We start from the raw sequence: 14,871 nt of genomic DNA on the forward strand, positions 1-14,871 counted from the left end.
TATTGGTAGGTAAGACATGCCTAGAGGATTATTTGTCTTTATCCATTTCTATTTTCCACATTTTTCTTTTGTTTGACTTTATTTTCTAGGGGGAAGCCCCACTCCCCCATTCCTGTGGATGCCAATTGGTTGGGGGCTTGGAATAGTGCAAGTTAAAAGGGTGAACCTGAACTTTATAGATATCAAGAGAGAAAGAATTGGAAAGTTAAAATGGATAAAAACAAAGATGGAGAGTGAGAAAGATGGTGGACTTTCAAGGGGCATTAAAAAATCTCATATTAAAACATCATTTTTGTTTTTGTAATTATTCTATTTATCCAGGGTCAGTCAAAATATTAGCATCCACAGGAGGGTGGGATCCTTCCCGCCTTAAAACTGAAATCTAAAGAAAAGTGTAGAAATGGATAAAAGACAAAGATCCTCTGCGCATGATTTACCAGCAAATGCAGCTCATTCAGAATTTAACTCTTAGAGCACCTAAATTGTACTATAGGCCTACAATATGTGTTTACCATGCTTAGGAAACACATATTTCCTAAGCTATTTTAAAACGAGTCCTACTGCTCGGAAGTGAACAAGTTGCTTCCTTACTCATATTCAAGAACGTTTTGACTAACCTCCTTTTTTAATTGGTTGCTTTGCTCCCTCACATACCCAACAATTTGTTGTCCTCTACATTTCTTCTGCTTGGTCACTTCGCTCCCTCTTACATATTCCTCAAATCTCTTGGCCCCTGCATTTTCCTTCTGTCATTTTGCTCTCTCGCATATATCCCCCCCACAAAATTCTGCTCTGTCGCATTCGCTCCCTCGCACATATCCCAAAATTGTTTTGCCCCACCCTGCATTTTTTTTCTGCTGACAGCCATGTCCTGCCCAACCTCTCTCTCCAATACCTTGAAATGATGGGGGGGGGGGTAACTTTAGATATGAGAGTGACCGAACAATTGTAAATCAGTGAAATATTTGACTTTTCTTTTGATTAGTTAATATTTTCTGTGAGAGTGATTATTGCAAAGGATTATACCCCTTTCTGTACACAAAACATACCAGTATTTTGAGAAATAACAACAGAAAAAAGACCACATTCTTCCTAACTGTTCAAATCCTTAAAAAAATAAAATATGGTAATTTTTACTTTCTCAGGCATTCATCACAGGCTCCCCAATTCCTGTCTCTATTTCTCTATCACCCCCATTCTTAATTCATCTTTTTGTCTCTATCCAACAGCTCATTTATAACTGTGGCCTTGTTCTATCCTACATGTATTCTATTCTTCTGTCAGCTTGCCGTCATTCCTACTTTTCACAAACTTTTCTCTTCTGACATTCAAATCAGAATGAATATACTGTAAGACATCTTCAAATTCAATGAATTCATTTTTGTTACATGCCCAGTGATAAACGTTTTCATTGAGCTATTTTAAATAATCAGAATCCACACAGCGTAAATTTTTTGTTGTAAAGTTGTGCAAATCAATGTTTGTCCAAACTTAAAAGCAAGTAATGTATAAGGTAGGACTTCTGTGTGGTTTTCAGCCTCTTCTCCAAGTTTTAATACAGTCCATTATTGTTGTTGACTTCCACTTTACCCCTCTTGGACTTTCTGGTATTCAGTAGGAGTGGTCTTCGAGAAATTAAGGTGCTGAAGACTTTGGCACTGGTGTCTTTGCAGTATCTGGGAGGTTGTTTGCTGAATCGAAAAGTCTTTTGGGAAATACCTTGGTTTGGGTGAATTCTGTAGAAGACGAATTAATAAAAAATAAGAAAAAAGAATATTGAACAAAAACAGATACAAGAATGAAAAGATAACTATTCAAAGATAATTTTTCAATCAAATATTCGATTATCCATGAAGAACAATATTCGTTTAGAAATCAAACCTTTTGCAGTGACTTGCAACAAGATAATATTTTTAAAAATATACATGATGATATATAAACCCTATCTAGCCCCGGGGGGGGGGGGCTTAATAAGCCCCCCTCCCATCCACATTTTTCATGATAAGTCCACAATGAGAAATGAGGTACCATGATTACTTTTTGGTCAATTCTGCAGAGCTTTTGAGACACCCGGATATTCAGTTACGCAACATTTTATGAGTTTATGTCGGACCAAAAATTGCTCAAAAATATTATTTTGTATACACATTTAATCCAATGGAAATTCTATTTTCAGTCATAATTGACAAATTTATCATTATTCTTGCACTTATTGGTTGAAAATAATCAAATCTTTGCTTTTTATAATCAGAATAGTGCCATGAACAGATCCCATTAAAAAAACTATAAAATACATAAGGCCCCAAAACAAAGAAATACATATGGAATTATAGAAACAATAAAATACATAAGATTAGAAATGTCATTTACCATTTATTTTTGAGCAACTTTGTTAGAAATCATAGAATTTCGGGAATTCTTTAGAGATTAACCTTTAAAACAAAGAATTCTCTATTACGCATAAATTAGCATTACTAATTTATTAACAATAAATAATTTATTAACAATAAATTTTAATGAATTCTGTAACCTTTAGTTCCATGCTTGCAGATTACATTGATGTTGATGTGTGCATTGGTTTTCGTTTTGATCAGAGGCAAGATCTGAAGAGGGGGACCAAAAAAGCCCACCTCCCCCTCCCTGGGCTATGCAATCTCAAAGTAGCCCAGGATTATGAGTTAAACCAAATTTTAAAAAATATATTTATTTAGTAGTTTACTGTAAATACACAGTATAGGCCCCGGTCCATGGTTATCCTCCTGATTAGGATAATTTTCATCTCTATTTTGCTACTGAAAATTGAATAATTAAAGCAATGTTCTATCAAAACAAAGGTAGATAAAACAGAATATATATTTCTTTAGAACGCATGTATGATATAGATCCACTGTACCTTCTGAAGACGAGGCGGGAAATCAAATATGGTTGGGACAGCATCCTGTTTAAGACGTATCGTCTGCCCAGGTCAAAGCAAGCATCTTCAAAATGATCAGAACAGAGTACAGAGCTCTTGGAGGAATTCAATGAAGCTCGCTTCATATTGACCATCCTTACTGTGTTACAGTTCCGGTCTTGGTACCGGTTCAGTCCAATGGCTGAATGGGAATCTGCAGCAAATGTAAACACATGTCATAGAATCAATTACACATAATTAAGAAAGTTTGACGTGTCCAAAGGAAACAGATGCCCCCGCAGAATTGTACAAAATGTTTTTTTATTGTTTTATGATGCAATTTTCTGTAAATCAATTAAACTATACACTAAATAAAATAAGATTTCAGTTCTTGATGTTTTAATAAGAGATTACCACAATTTTGTTTATGAATTTTGAACAGAAAAGTTGATATTTCCCCCCAAATTACTAAATCATGGAAATTGAATGCCTACAAAAAAAAAACACTTTATAAGTAATATGACATTTCATTCCTAATACATGATTATATACGTGTTGTCCCTAGGTGTCCTGAGTCTTGTCAATCGAGGGGGGGGGCGAGGAGAATTTGCACAATGGAAAAATTGATATACATTGGGTTTCAAAGCTTAATTTCATTTCGGGTAAATCAATATGCTTTATTTCATTTGAATCAATTATACCAATTTTAGGGCATAAAATACAAATTCAATTCAAACCTATAAATATAGCCCTTGAACTACTTATTTTTTTAATTCAGGAATTCTGATCAAATGTATATTAAAAACAATCAGTAGGCCTATATAATGTTTTTAACCCTTATGAGACTGGGGGCTGATTTACCCCCTTGTCATATTTTGCAATAAATCCACTGCACAATTTTTTTTACCGCATCACTCACAGACTTACAGCATCACTCACTCACTTTTTCGAGTCTCGCGCAACTTTTGAGACCAAAATTGCGACCCCCTGGTATGTGCTTTCGAAATTACACAACATTTTGGAAGTTACACAACATTTTGGAAGTGCATGCAGACCAAAAGTTGCTGGAAAAATGTGAATTTGCGTACAAATCTATGGAAATAGTGTTTTTAGCCATAATTCATAAATGTGCCATTATATTTCCTTTTACTGATTAAAATCAATTAATTTCAACTTTTTTACGGTCAAATATGGTCCCCGACTATTTCCATTGAAACAACAATAAACACATAAGAAAATAAGTGTGATGTTGAAATATATTGAGTCTGTGAACCAAAAGTGATCATTTCAGGGGCATTATTTAGTTAATTAGAGCAAACTTTTGATTTTACGCGTAAATTAGCAATGAGATTTAGGCAAAATTTGATTATAGTTTTTTAGAATATACCATGGGTAATGCGTTTGCCAATCATCGCTGTGATCCCATGATTGACTGCCCAGATCATAAAGCCCCCCCCCCCCCCAGTCTTCTTAGGAAATGAAATAGCCCAGTCTATGTAGGTTACTGGTAATGTTTTTTTTTTTACTTTTTCATTTTTCTTATGTACAGATTTTCAAATTTATTACTAATAGAAATTTTCAGCAATTTCTGAAAATAATGATACAGATACAAATTTTGGCAATGACTCACATTGAGTTGTACATGAAATCAAGATTTTAAGCAATTCGGGATCTGATAATATGCACTTGTGTATATCATAACTGCGTAACCATGCATGCATTCCAAAAATAGTCTTGAATGTTGTGTGGCCCTGCCATGTTTACGAATTTATTGTAGATAAAAGTGAGCTAATCACATAGATTTGTTTGTTAAAATGATATTCTTAATATTGATTGCTGTGCAAGATTGAACAGGGAGAAGAGGAACATGACAAAGCAATCAAGAAAGAGTAAAGGGGGGAAGAGAAAGAGGATTTATTTATAACACACAAGTAAAAAAAATGTGTTTTAAAACACACTGGTTAAAACGTGCCAACCCGGGCCCCAGTTAACGCGATCAGAAATCCATTCAATATGATTGAACTTAATATCATGCAGAAATCAATACGCATATAAATATAATCAAAAAAATAAATTTTGAACCAACTTGCATAATGAGCTGTGAACTTAGCCTGTATTTTGGTGACATCTACGGATCTACCTACACACCAAATTTTTTTAAATCCATTGAATGTTTTTCAAGTTATTGCGCGGAAACCAAGGGGGGGGGGGGCTGACAGGGGCAACACTTAATGCCCCCTCCGGGCTTCATCTGCAGGGGCATAAAAACTCTAGGCCTACTCATCAGCAGGGGCCCGTTTCTCAACACCTGGACAAGTTAGTCCTATTTATCTACCAAACACAGAATTAGTTCCAAAATTACCCAAAAGGATTAACTAGAATCCATTAATATCATATTGATACTATTGGTGGAAAGTACATACCAGACGTAGCCTTAGTCACAAAATAGCAAATTTTCCAAAAGTTGCAAAAAATAGAGGCAAAATATGCTTAAAAAGTACTTAAACATGCAGACATGGGCATTAAATTTCTGAGGAAATGAAATTAACACTAATTCATATCATGATAAAAAAAATCACATGTAAGTGGACATTGAGATATTTATCCCAAGATATAAAATTTGAATAGTTTACGTAAGTAAACCATAAGGCTTTCTTCCTAACATGATGGTTTCTAGTGTTGCTGTTGGATGTTTGTGGTCTATATCATGGTTGTTCCACTTTATATGTTTGTCATTTTGCCTCCGACGAAGATTCTGCTAGGATCGAAAGCTTAGGCCCCCTTTTGACTCTCTAATTTACTCCATTGGCTCTTTTTTTTTTTTAGATAAGCAGTTTTCAGCAGCTTCTTTTTGCCTTTAACATGATGATAATCAAACAGATTTTCAGGATTCCAAACATCATCAAAAAATATATTATCATGGATTGTTAAACTCTTTAGATACCTAAACGCACAATTTTATGAATGCTATGCGTATATTAGAGGAAGAATTTATTAAAATTTTGATAAGGGTCTGAAAACGAGTCCAATTATGGATGACCTGAAGTGGTAGAATCTTTGTCAATTCAATTATTTTACTACCTTAACCCTAATTCTCCGGGGGGGGCCATAATGGCCCCCCCCCTCAACAATTTTCACGATATATCTGCTGCGCGAAATTTTTTCACCTCGCAGCTCACTGACTTTTTACATTCAAGTCTCGCGCAAATTTTGAGACCAAAGTTGTGAAGCCCGGGTACGCGGTTACGACATTACGCAACATTATGCAAGTGCATGTCAGACCCAAAATTGCTCATAAACGTGATTTCATGTACAAATCCAATGCAAATTGCGTATTTAGCCAAAATTCATAAATGTATCATTATTTCTACTTTTACTGATTAAACTTAATTATTTTTGCCTTGTTTATGATCAGAATTATGTCTGGAACAATTTCCATTGAAAAAACAATAAAAAACAAAAAGTAAAAAAACAAAGAAATACATAAGAAATTCATAAAACAATAAAATACATAAGAAATTCATTTCCAAACCAAAGTTTTTTTGAATTACGATTGTTAAGAATGCTACAAAGAAAATTTTTACCAAAAATTAGCATTCTAGGAGCTTTATTTAGTGAATTAGAGCAAAAAGTATGATTTTTGCATAAATTAGCATAATTAATTCATATAAAATAAAATCTCTTTTTTTTGGAAAATTTTACCATACAGCCTTGTAGATTTCATCGCACACTACCAGCGTGCAAATTTTTGCGTCGCTCGCGTGATCGGCGGCCGAGATCTTAAGGGGGGGCCATAATGGCCCCCCCCCCGGGAATGACAAGAATCAAAATACCCGGGAGATTTAGGGTTAAATTAACACTTGTTATAATTTCTGTGCATTACAATTACTATTGAATGATTTATCCCACTTGTTTGCTATATAATTCATTTTTCTTTAAATTATTACGTAATAAAATTTTCAAATTTCGAGGCTCATTTGAATGTCACAGTCTATCCACATGATATCACTACATAAAGGACAAGTCCACTCCAACAAAAACTTTATTTGAATAAAAAGAGAAAAATTCAACAACCATAACACTGAAAATTTCAACAAAATTGCATGTAAAATAAGAAAGTTATGGCATTCTAAAGTTTCGCTTCATTTCACAAAACAGTTATGCACATCTCGGTCGATATGCAAATGAGAAACTGATGACATCACTCACTATTTCTTTTGTAATCTATTATATGAAATATGAATTATTTTTATTTCTCGTCATTGTCATGTGAAATGAAGTGTCATTCCTCCCTGAACACGTGGAATTACATTATTTTAACATTTTGTGCTTCAGGCAAGGAGGTCCTAATTGTCAAATTTGTAAAAAATGAAATATTGTATAATTCAAACAATAAAAAACAAAAGAAATAGTGAGTGACATCATCGACTCTCTCATTTGAATGTAACTGGCTCGTTAATATAACTATTTTGTTCAAAATAAGCGAAACTTTGAAATGTCATTAATTTATTATTTTACATCCGATTTTGATGAAATTTTCAGCATTGTGCTTGTCTGGTCCTTCTCCATTGATTCAAATCAACATTTTTTCTGAGGTGGACTTGACCCTTAAGAAAGAAGTAAGTTATGACAGGTTTGGAGATGTCATAACTATTTGGTCAAGTTGTCCCCGATCTTGGCAAAGAGGGATTCGTGAAACAGTTCGCTAACAGGTAGCTAACTATTTCCAATTTAGTTAAGAAGTTAGAAGACTTAACGGTGTTGAGAAACGGGCCCCAGTCTACGCAAGCAGAACCAAACAGAATCAGTTTGCCACACTCAAATTCCCAATTTGCACTCGCATCAATTATTTAGTTACGTACCTATCATTTTATGATCTAGTGCATAGAACAAATGACCATTTTTTTTAGGTCGGAATGTCAACAATTTTCAGCTCGTGCTTCGCATTCCCATTATTGAAATATGTACCATCCTCATGGTTAAACAGTCCTTAACAGGATCATGCTAGAACACTTATTAAAATTTATGTTCGTGCTTGGCATTCTCAGTAATTATCTAGAACACACACATCTTGTTCAGGATCACAAACGGTGCCTAGAATGTTAAATTTTCAGGACAAAATACATCCTAAATACATATATAAAAGTTCCAAAAAAAGTAAGAAAAAAAATTGCTTGCCTTTGCACTTTTTATATAAGGCCTACGTGATTATTTCATATTGATGTTATTTTATAAGAAACCAACTCGCATATTTAATGACCCAGTGTAGTGGTCGCGCCGGATGCGCACCCCCAACCAGTAATTGGGAGGAGATACCTGCGGGTCACAGTTCTGTGTGCGCACCCTTGTAGGCGACCCAGATTGGCTGGCTCCTCCAATACGCCTTGGAATGTCTTTAACAGATATATGGCACTATATAAATGCTGTGCATCATCATCTACCAACACACCCAAATTTTAAAAAATCTGATGACTTTTGATAAGATATCGTGAGGAATCCAACTCGCATATTTAATGAGCTGTGATCTTTGACCAGCATATTCCGAATTCGAACTTAGCCTGTATTGGTATCATCTACCTACACACCCAAATTTGTTCAAATATTAAGTAGAATATTTCATAACTCATAAAAAAGACATTATCATGCGGAAACTAAATTGCATATTTAATGTGTTTTGACCTGCCGACTCCAAATTCAAACTTGGCCGGTTCTATCAGAGGGTCGTGTGTTCGAATCCCGCCATGGACTAGCGTCCTTTGGCAAGGCGTTAATCCACTTTGCCACTCTCCACCAGGTGTTAAATGGGTACCTGGTAGGATGTGAAAGCCTATGTATAATGTAGTATGCCTAGCAATTGAGTCTTGGAACTCTTGTTGGAGTGCTCCCCAGGGAGTGGAGAAGGTGCATACATTGTACGCAGGCATACAAGGTTCTGATGACCGTGGTAATACTGAGTCTGGAAAGCGCTTAGTCTCTTAGAGACGTCGTTCCGATGCATTAAGCGCTATATAAATATGTGGAATATTATTATTATTATTACTATGGTGTCATCCACTCCTATGGTGTCACCCACTCCAAGCTGTGGGGAAGTTACACATTGATGCAGAGGTTCGAGCCCTGATCACGTCTTTCGGATTGTGACATTAAAGGTCGGTCCCAGACGTAAATAATCAAACCTGATTGATATACGTCTGTCAAAAACTCAAAATACACACACACACTCCTAGTACCAATGATTAATGTTAATGTTTGGACCTCATAGGCGACATTACCCAAAATATGGGTTGCCGGTTGGACAATGCTGTTCTGAATCTGATTTCAAACCCAAGACTTTGGTAAATGTACGCCTTAATACAAATTGGAGTTATGCGATATGACTTTCATTTGGTGGGAAGACATTTAATACTTTATAAAATTAGTTGAAATTAAAATGGATTATATTAATGCTCACTGTTGGTGAGCATTTCTACACGATCCCCCTATTGAGATTTATAGTAAATATTTTGGAATTATATTAGTTATGCGACCCCTCCCTCATGATGATCACAGCATTATTTGTAATGGGGATATATTTCGTTCATATATTCTTGTCTCTTCTTTCTCTTTTTAGCCTTTTTTTTGCTTGTTAAAACCTTTTCATTTTTTGGGGGGGGGGGGCTTGCCAAATTTTATGTGGGTCAAAATTACATTCATTTTTTTAGTGACAATCTTATTTTTCATTTGTCAAATTTTACGCAAGACAAAATTACCTTCGATCATTATTACAGTTAAAACCTTTTTTTTAATTTTAATTTTTTTTTTTTTGGGGGGGGGTTGCCAAATATAACATGGACAAAATGACTTTCCCTTTTCTTATTTATTTTTTTGGGGGGAGCTTGCCGAATATCACGCGAACGAAATGACTTTCATTTTTAGTGACCATCACTTTACGTGAGACAAAATGACCGGTTTTTTTTAAGTGAGAACCTTTTTTGGGAGTTGTCTAATTGTACTTGAGAAAATTCACCCCACCCCCCCCCCCTACTTTGGAAAATCTTGGATTTACCTCTAGTTTTAATCATGATTAACCCTAAATAGACTGGGCTATTTCGATACCTAAGAAGACTGGGGAGGGGGGCTGATTCAGCGCCCCCTTATGATCTCGGACGTCGATTGCGCGATCGCGACGAAAATTGGCACACATTACCCATGGCATAATCTACCAAATTATCACATCAAATTATGCAAAAAATCTCATGTTTCATTAATTATGCTAATTTTTGCGTAAAATCATTAGTTTGCTCTAATTAATAAAATAATGCCCCTGAAATGCTAATTTTTGTTTCACCTACTCTAGATAGGCATCTGATCAAATTTATTTTTAAAAAATTTCAACATCATGTTTATTTTCTTATGTATTCTATTGTTTTCTAAATTTCTTCTGTATTTCATTGTTTTTCGACTTTGTTTTTCATTGTTTTTTCAATGGAAATTGTCAGGGACTTTATTTTGACCATGAAAAAGATAAAATAAATTGATTTTAAGCAGTAAAAGGAAAAATAATAATACATTTATGAATTTTGGCTAAAAACACTATTTGTATTGGATTTGTACACAAATTCACGTTTTTGAGTAATTTTGGGTCTGCATGCACGAACGAAATGTTGCGTAATTTCGAAACTGTGTACCGGGGGTCACAATTTTGGTCTCAAAAGTTGTGCGAGACTTGAAAGTAAAAAGTCGGCGAGCAACGCGGTCAAAAAGATTTGCGCGGCGGATTTATCACGAAAAATGTCGAGGGGGGGCTGATTCAGTCTTTTTAGGGTTAAGATCATGCGTATACCACGGCAGAGGCGTAAACCGCTGCAGGGGCATGCAGGCTGGCCCTTGATCCCTAGTGGATTTCACCGGAAAAAAAATCCAGATAAGAGAAAAGGAAAGAAAGAAAGAGAGAGGGGGGGGAGAAAGGGAAGACTGGGAAATAAACGAAAAGGTCCCCCCCCAAAAAAAAAGGAGGGGAAAAGAGAGAAGAAAAAGCGAAATCATTAAAGGGGTGTATATTATAACTTCATTTATAATTGTTTTTCCTTCTTTTATGGGGGGGGGGTCAAAAAAATAAAAACCTTAACGAAATGTTTTTCTATAATTACATTTAGGTCTACACTCGCGATTTAATAAAAAATAGTAGCCATCTATATACAAATGATGCGTTAGAGTGGGTCAGTAGGAACTCTGTGTACAAGGTAACCACATGCACACAGTTCCACTGACCCACGAAAGAAACCCATGCATCATCTGTTTTATAGAATGGAATTTTTTTTTTAATAAACCACAAAAATTAATGATTTACTGGATGCATGATAATTTCATGCGTCCGGTAAATTTAATTTACCGGACACATGATTTTTTTTACCGGACGCATGATTTATTTACTGGACGCATGATTTATTTACCGGATCGATGCATGAAAATTCCAAAATCTAATGCAGAGCGCAGACACTTTGATAACCCTGGACAACATAAATATGGGCTTAACTGGATAATGTTGCCACAAAGATATTGTTATACCCAAAATGCCAGATACAGCTTTGCATTGACTATATCTTGAGCAGTTGAGGCAGCCTCGGACCTCCAATACATGTAGCTGTGTGTGTGTATGCGGGCCGCGCCGGGGGCCAGCGCCTGCCTGGGCCTGCAGTGGATATTTCGCTGTGCACAGCCAGCCCAGGGCAGTATAGATCTAACGTTAGATCGTACTTCTCAACTAACGAGTATGTGGGCAGTTTTAATCCCAATGACAATTACGGTACCGTATTTGTACTTACAGATCATTTTGCATCCTTTGATTCATTCTGCTTTGATCGAAATTCAAATTTTGACGTAAACAAGTGACGGTAACAGTACATGCGCGATGACATCACAATGACCTTTTTTTTTTTTTTTTTTTTTTTTTTTTTTTTAAAAACAAGTGCACACCTAGTTACCAATAATGCATATAGCATTTCCATTTATTTGAAAGCAGGATAAAAGAGCATTGTAGATTAAATGCCTTGCTCACGGGCATAGGTGCCGCGGCCGGGGATCGATGTCCGGACTTTCCATGTATAGCCAGGCGCCTTAGACCACTCGGCCACGGCACCTCCACTTTTCGGGCGATTGCTTGTTTACAGTGGATATCGTTGCGTTTTGATTATCGGGATATCGTTCATGCAGCCCAGTAAAATTTTTGCATTGCTCTCAACCAATCAGATTGCAGGGATTTTCTCATCCATTCTATAAAAAGTTTTAAAATTGCTAAAGATCCAGAGATATCAAAACCCACCTGCTGATTTAGCACTGGGGTACACAAGCCAGGGTTATGCCCAGTGCATGCCCCCCGAATGTTCTACGTACAACCAAGATATAAAAAAATGAAGGGAATTAAAGAAACCAAAATTAGGAAAAGTGTAAGGTAAGATATCTGTCTCAAATTTAGATTTGCACGAAAGGTTTTTTCTCGCTTGCTTCATTCGCTTGGAACATATAAAGCAACTTTATTCCCACGTGCCATATGTTTCGGCCTCTTTCTTTCTACTAATTCATTTTTTTTACTCATCATGCTCCTGCCACACAGGGGTTTGCCCTAATGCATGAACAATCATTAAAAAATATCATTTTCATACCATGTGACTGGGAATTTTTTGCTCTACCCCTCCCCCCTCGATCCCTGTATCGATTTGACTTGACATGGGCCTATACCTGATGTATTCTGCTTCAATATAAAATCATAACGGATAGAACGCCTTGATTGAATACAGGCCAAACAGCCTAACGACACACACACACACACATTGCCGTGTCACGTGACAATCAGTATTAAACGAGGATGTGTACAACCCTATGGCGACAAGGCTAGTCGCAAAAGTTGAGCAAGTTCTGGACGAATAGGCTTCAATACCCCAAGAAAAGAAGTAGTATCTAGGGACTAATTAAAAATAGTTTTCTTAATGGAGTTCCATGTTAAAATCTAGTAATTTAAGTCCAACTTTTAATTCGCGTGCACTCACTTTTTTAACACAGGAATTAATAGGCACGGTGCCTAGAGTGTCCTCTACCAACACACCTAAATTTAAAAAAAAACAATCAAATATATTTCAATTTATTGCACTGAAACCAAGTGGGGGTGGGGGGGGGAGGCAGGCAAATCAATGGACAGGTGGAACGCTTAATGCCCCCTCCGGACTTTGTCTGCGAGAGCATAATTACAGAGGAGCTGAATTTGAAGAGGGCCTGAATCAAGACTGAAACATCGCAATACGTGTAAGTGGAGTAGCCTAGGCTAGGGCACTCACACTAGTACGAGGCCGGGGGGGGGGGGCACTCAGTATATAATGCATAGTGGGTATGTGCCGCGGAGGGGACCCCCATTTTTACACCCAAATTTCCGTTCCAAGCCAAGGCATAGCATTTTTGTCTTATTGAGAAAAAAACAAAGAAAGCTGCTCCAAGGCAAAGCATTTTGTTCTTATCTAGAAAAAAGAAGAAATTCGCTCCAAAGCTTCGCATATTTTTCGTTACGCCATTCCGGTCGCATTGATCTGCTGCAATTTTGGTGAAAAGCGGCCACAGAGCGCTGTCCGACCATCGTCTCTGAGCGAGCGCACCCGGCGGAGGCTGCGCTAGCTGCATCACGGATGCCCGTTCCATAGGGATGCATACGCACGTACTCACACGCTGGCGATCGATCCGTTCCAACTTCCAAGGACCCCCATTTCACAAAATTTTAGTTCCAAACCCCGTTCCGAGGACCCTCCTTTTTACAATACTCCCGCTCCAAGCCCAAGGCCCCCGTTTTTGTCTCTCCTGCGGCACACCCCCACCACTTTTTTGTTCAAGTGCCCCGGCCCGGGGTACGAGGTTAGTGAGGCTGGGTAAACTTGCGCCAAGTTGCGGCCAAGCCCGCCCAACATGCCCAAACTGTTGAATAAATTTGTTATTTCAAATTAAAAAAAATATATTTGTCATCTGATTTCAATGAAATTTTCAGCATTTTGCTCTGTATGAATTTTACATTATTTGCTAAGTTCTAGGCCAAAATATCTTCAGCCTGTATAATTCCTCACCATTTTAGGTGTGCAGAAAAGACCAATCCCCCCCCCCCCTTTGTCTGACTACAGTACACAAACTTGAATACATGGGACTATAATTTTTACAGTACACAGCTTCTTGCAAATGAAAGTAGCACGTATGGCAACCACTACGATTTCCCATTTTGTTTTCAACGTAATTCAAACATAGCTGAACTTACGAATGCAATGTCCGTCCACATTCTACTAATTAGAGAAGTTGTTTGCAGCTCTTGTTGGCATGAATAACCATGATAACGTGAAATCTAAGCTAAACAGGAAAGGTTCACCAACATGCCGACCTGTGAGTGTGACCGTCCCGCGGCCGGATATCGATCGATCGAAGATCGGCTTGAGCAAGGTGCAGCCAATCAGCGACGATCTCATATACCCTGCCAGAAAGAGGAGACAGAATTATTTTACATGGACGGAATTTTTTGTGATGTGACACAAAATCATTTTGTCGACGGAATTTTTTGTGATGTGACACAAAATCATTTCATCGACGGAATAGATATTCGCATCGCAACGAAATGAATTTTGAGGACGCAATTTTATTTCGTCTCGACGAAATTGATTATAAGTGTGACACAAAATAGATTTCGTATACGAAATCACACTGCATCATGACGAAATGAATTTCGTTGGAGTGAAACACAAATTTTCCTACAGAATTTTCCTTTGAACACTTGGGGTGCCATTTCGTTAGATCAAAATTCATTTCGTGTGTACGAAATAAATTTTGTGGACGAAATTACATTTTGTCTCGACGAAAATTTATTTTGTGTGACAAGAATAATTTCGTATACGAAATAAAATTGCATCATGACGAAATCATTTTCATATGAACAAAAAAACTTTTGTGTACGGAATGGCGTGAATTGGACGGAGTAT

General features: G+C 36.9%; 1 protein-coding gene across 2 annotated transcripts; it reads right to left on the minus strand.

Annotated features, from left to right (window-relative positions):
- Window positions 1–77: 77 nt before the first annotated feature.
- Window positions 78–14,380, minus strand: LOC121414168. 2 transcript variants are annotated; one of them, XR_005969811.1, is made up of 3 exons: window positions 14,160–14,380; window positions 2,894–3,107; window positions 78–1,736 (listed from the first exon to the last, which is right to left on the minus strand). XR_005969811.1 is itself a non-coding variant. In XM_041607244.1 (3 exons), exons 1-3 carry the CDS (start codon window positions 11,702–11,704, stop codon window positions 1,553–1,555), a joined length of 405 nt encoding a protein of 134 aa, XP_041463178.1. In that variant the 5' UTR covers window positions 11,705–11,799; the 3' UTR covers window positions 78–1,552. The 2 variants fall into 2 exon arrangements, 1 of the variants encoding a protein (XP_041463178.1); XM_041607244.1 differs by lacking the exon at window positions 14,160–14,380 and adding an exon at window positions 11,698–11,799.
- Window positions 14,381–14,871: the final 491 nt, after the last annotated feature.

This window comes from Lytechinus variegatus, chromosome 4, assembly GCF_018143015.1.
Source record: "Lytechinus variegatus isolate NC3 chromosome 4, Lvar_3.0, whole genome shotgun sequence".
NCBI classification, from domain to species: Eukaryota; Metazoa; Echinodermata; class Echinoidea; order Temnopleuroida; family Toxopneustidae; genus Lytechinus; species Lytechinus variegatus.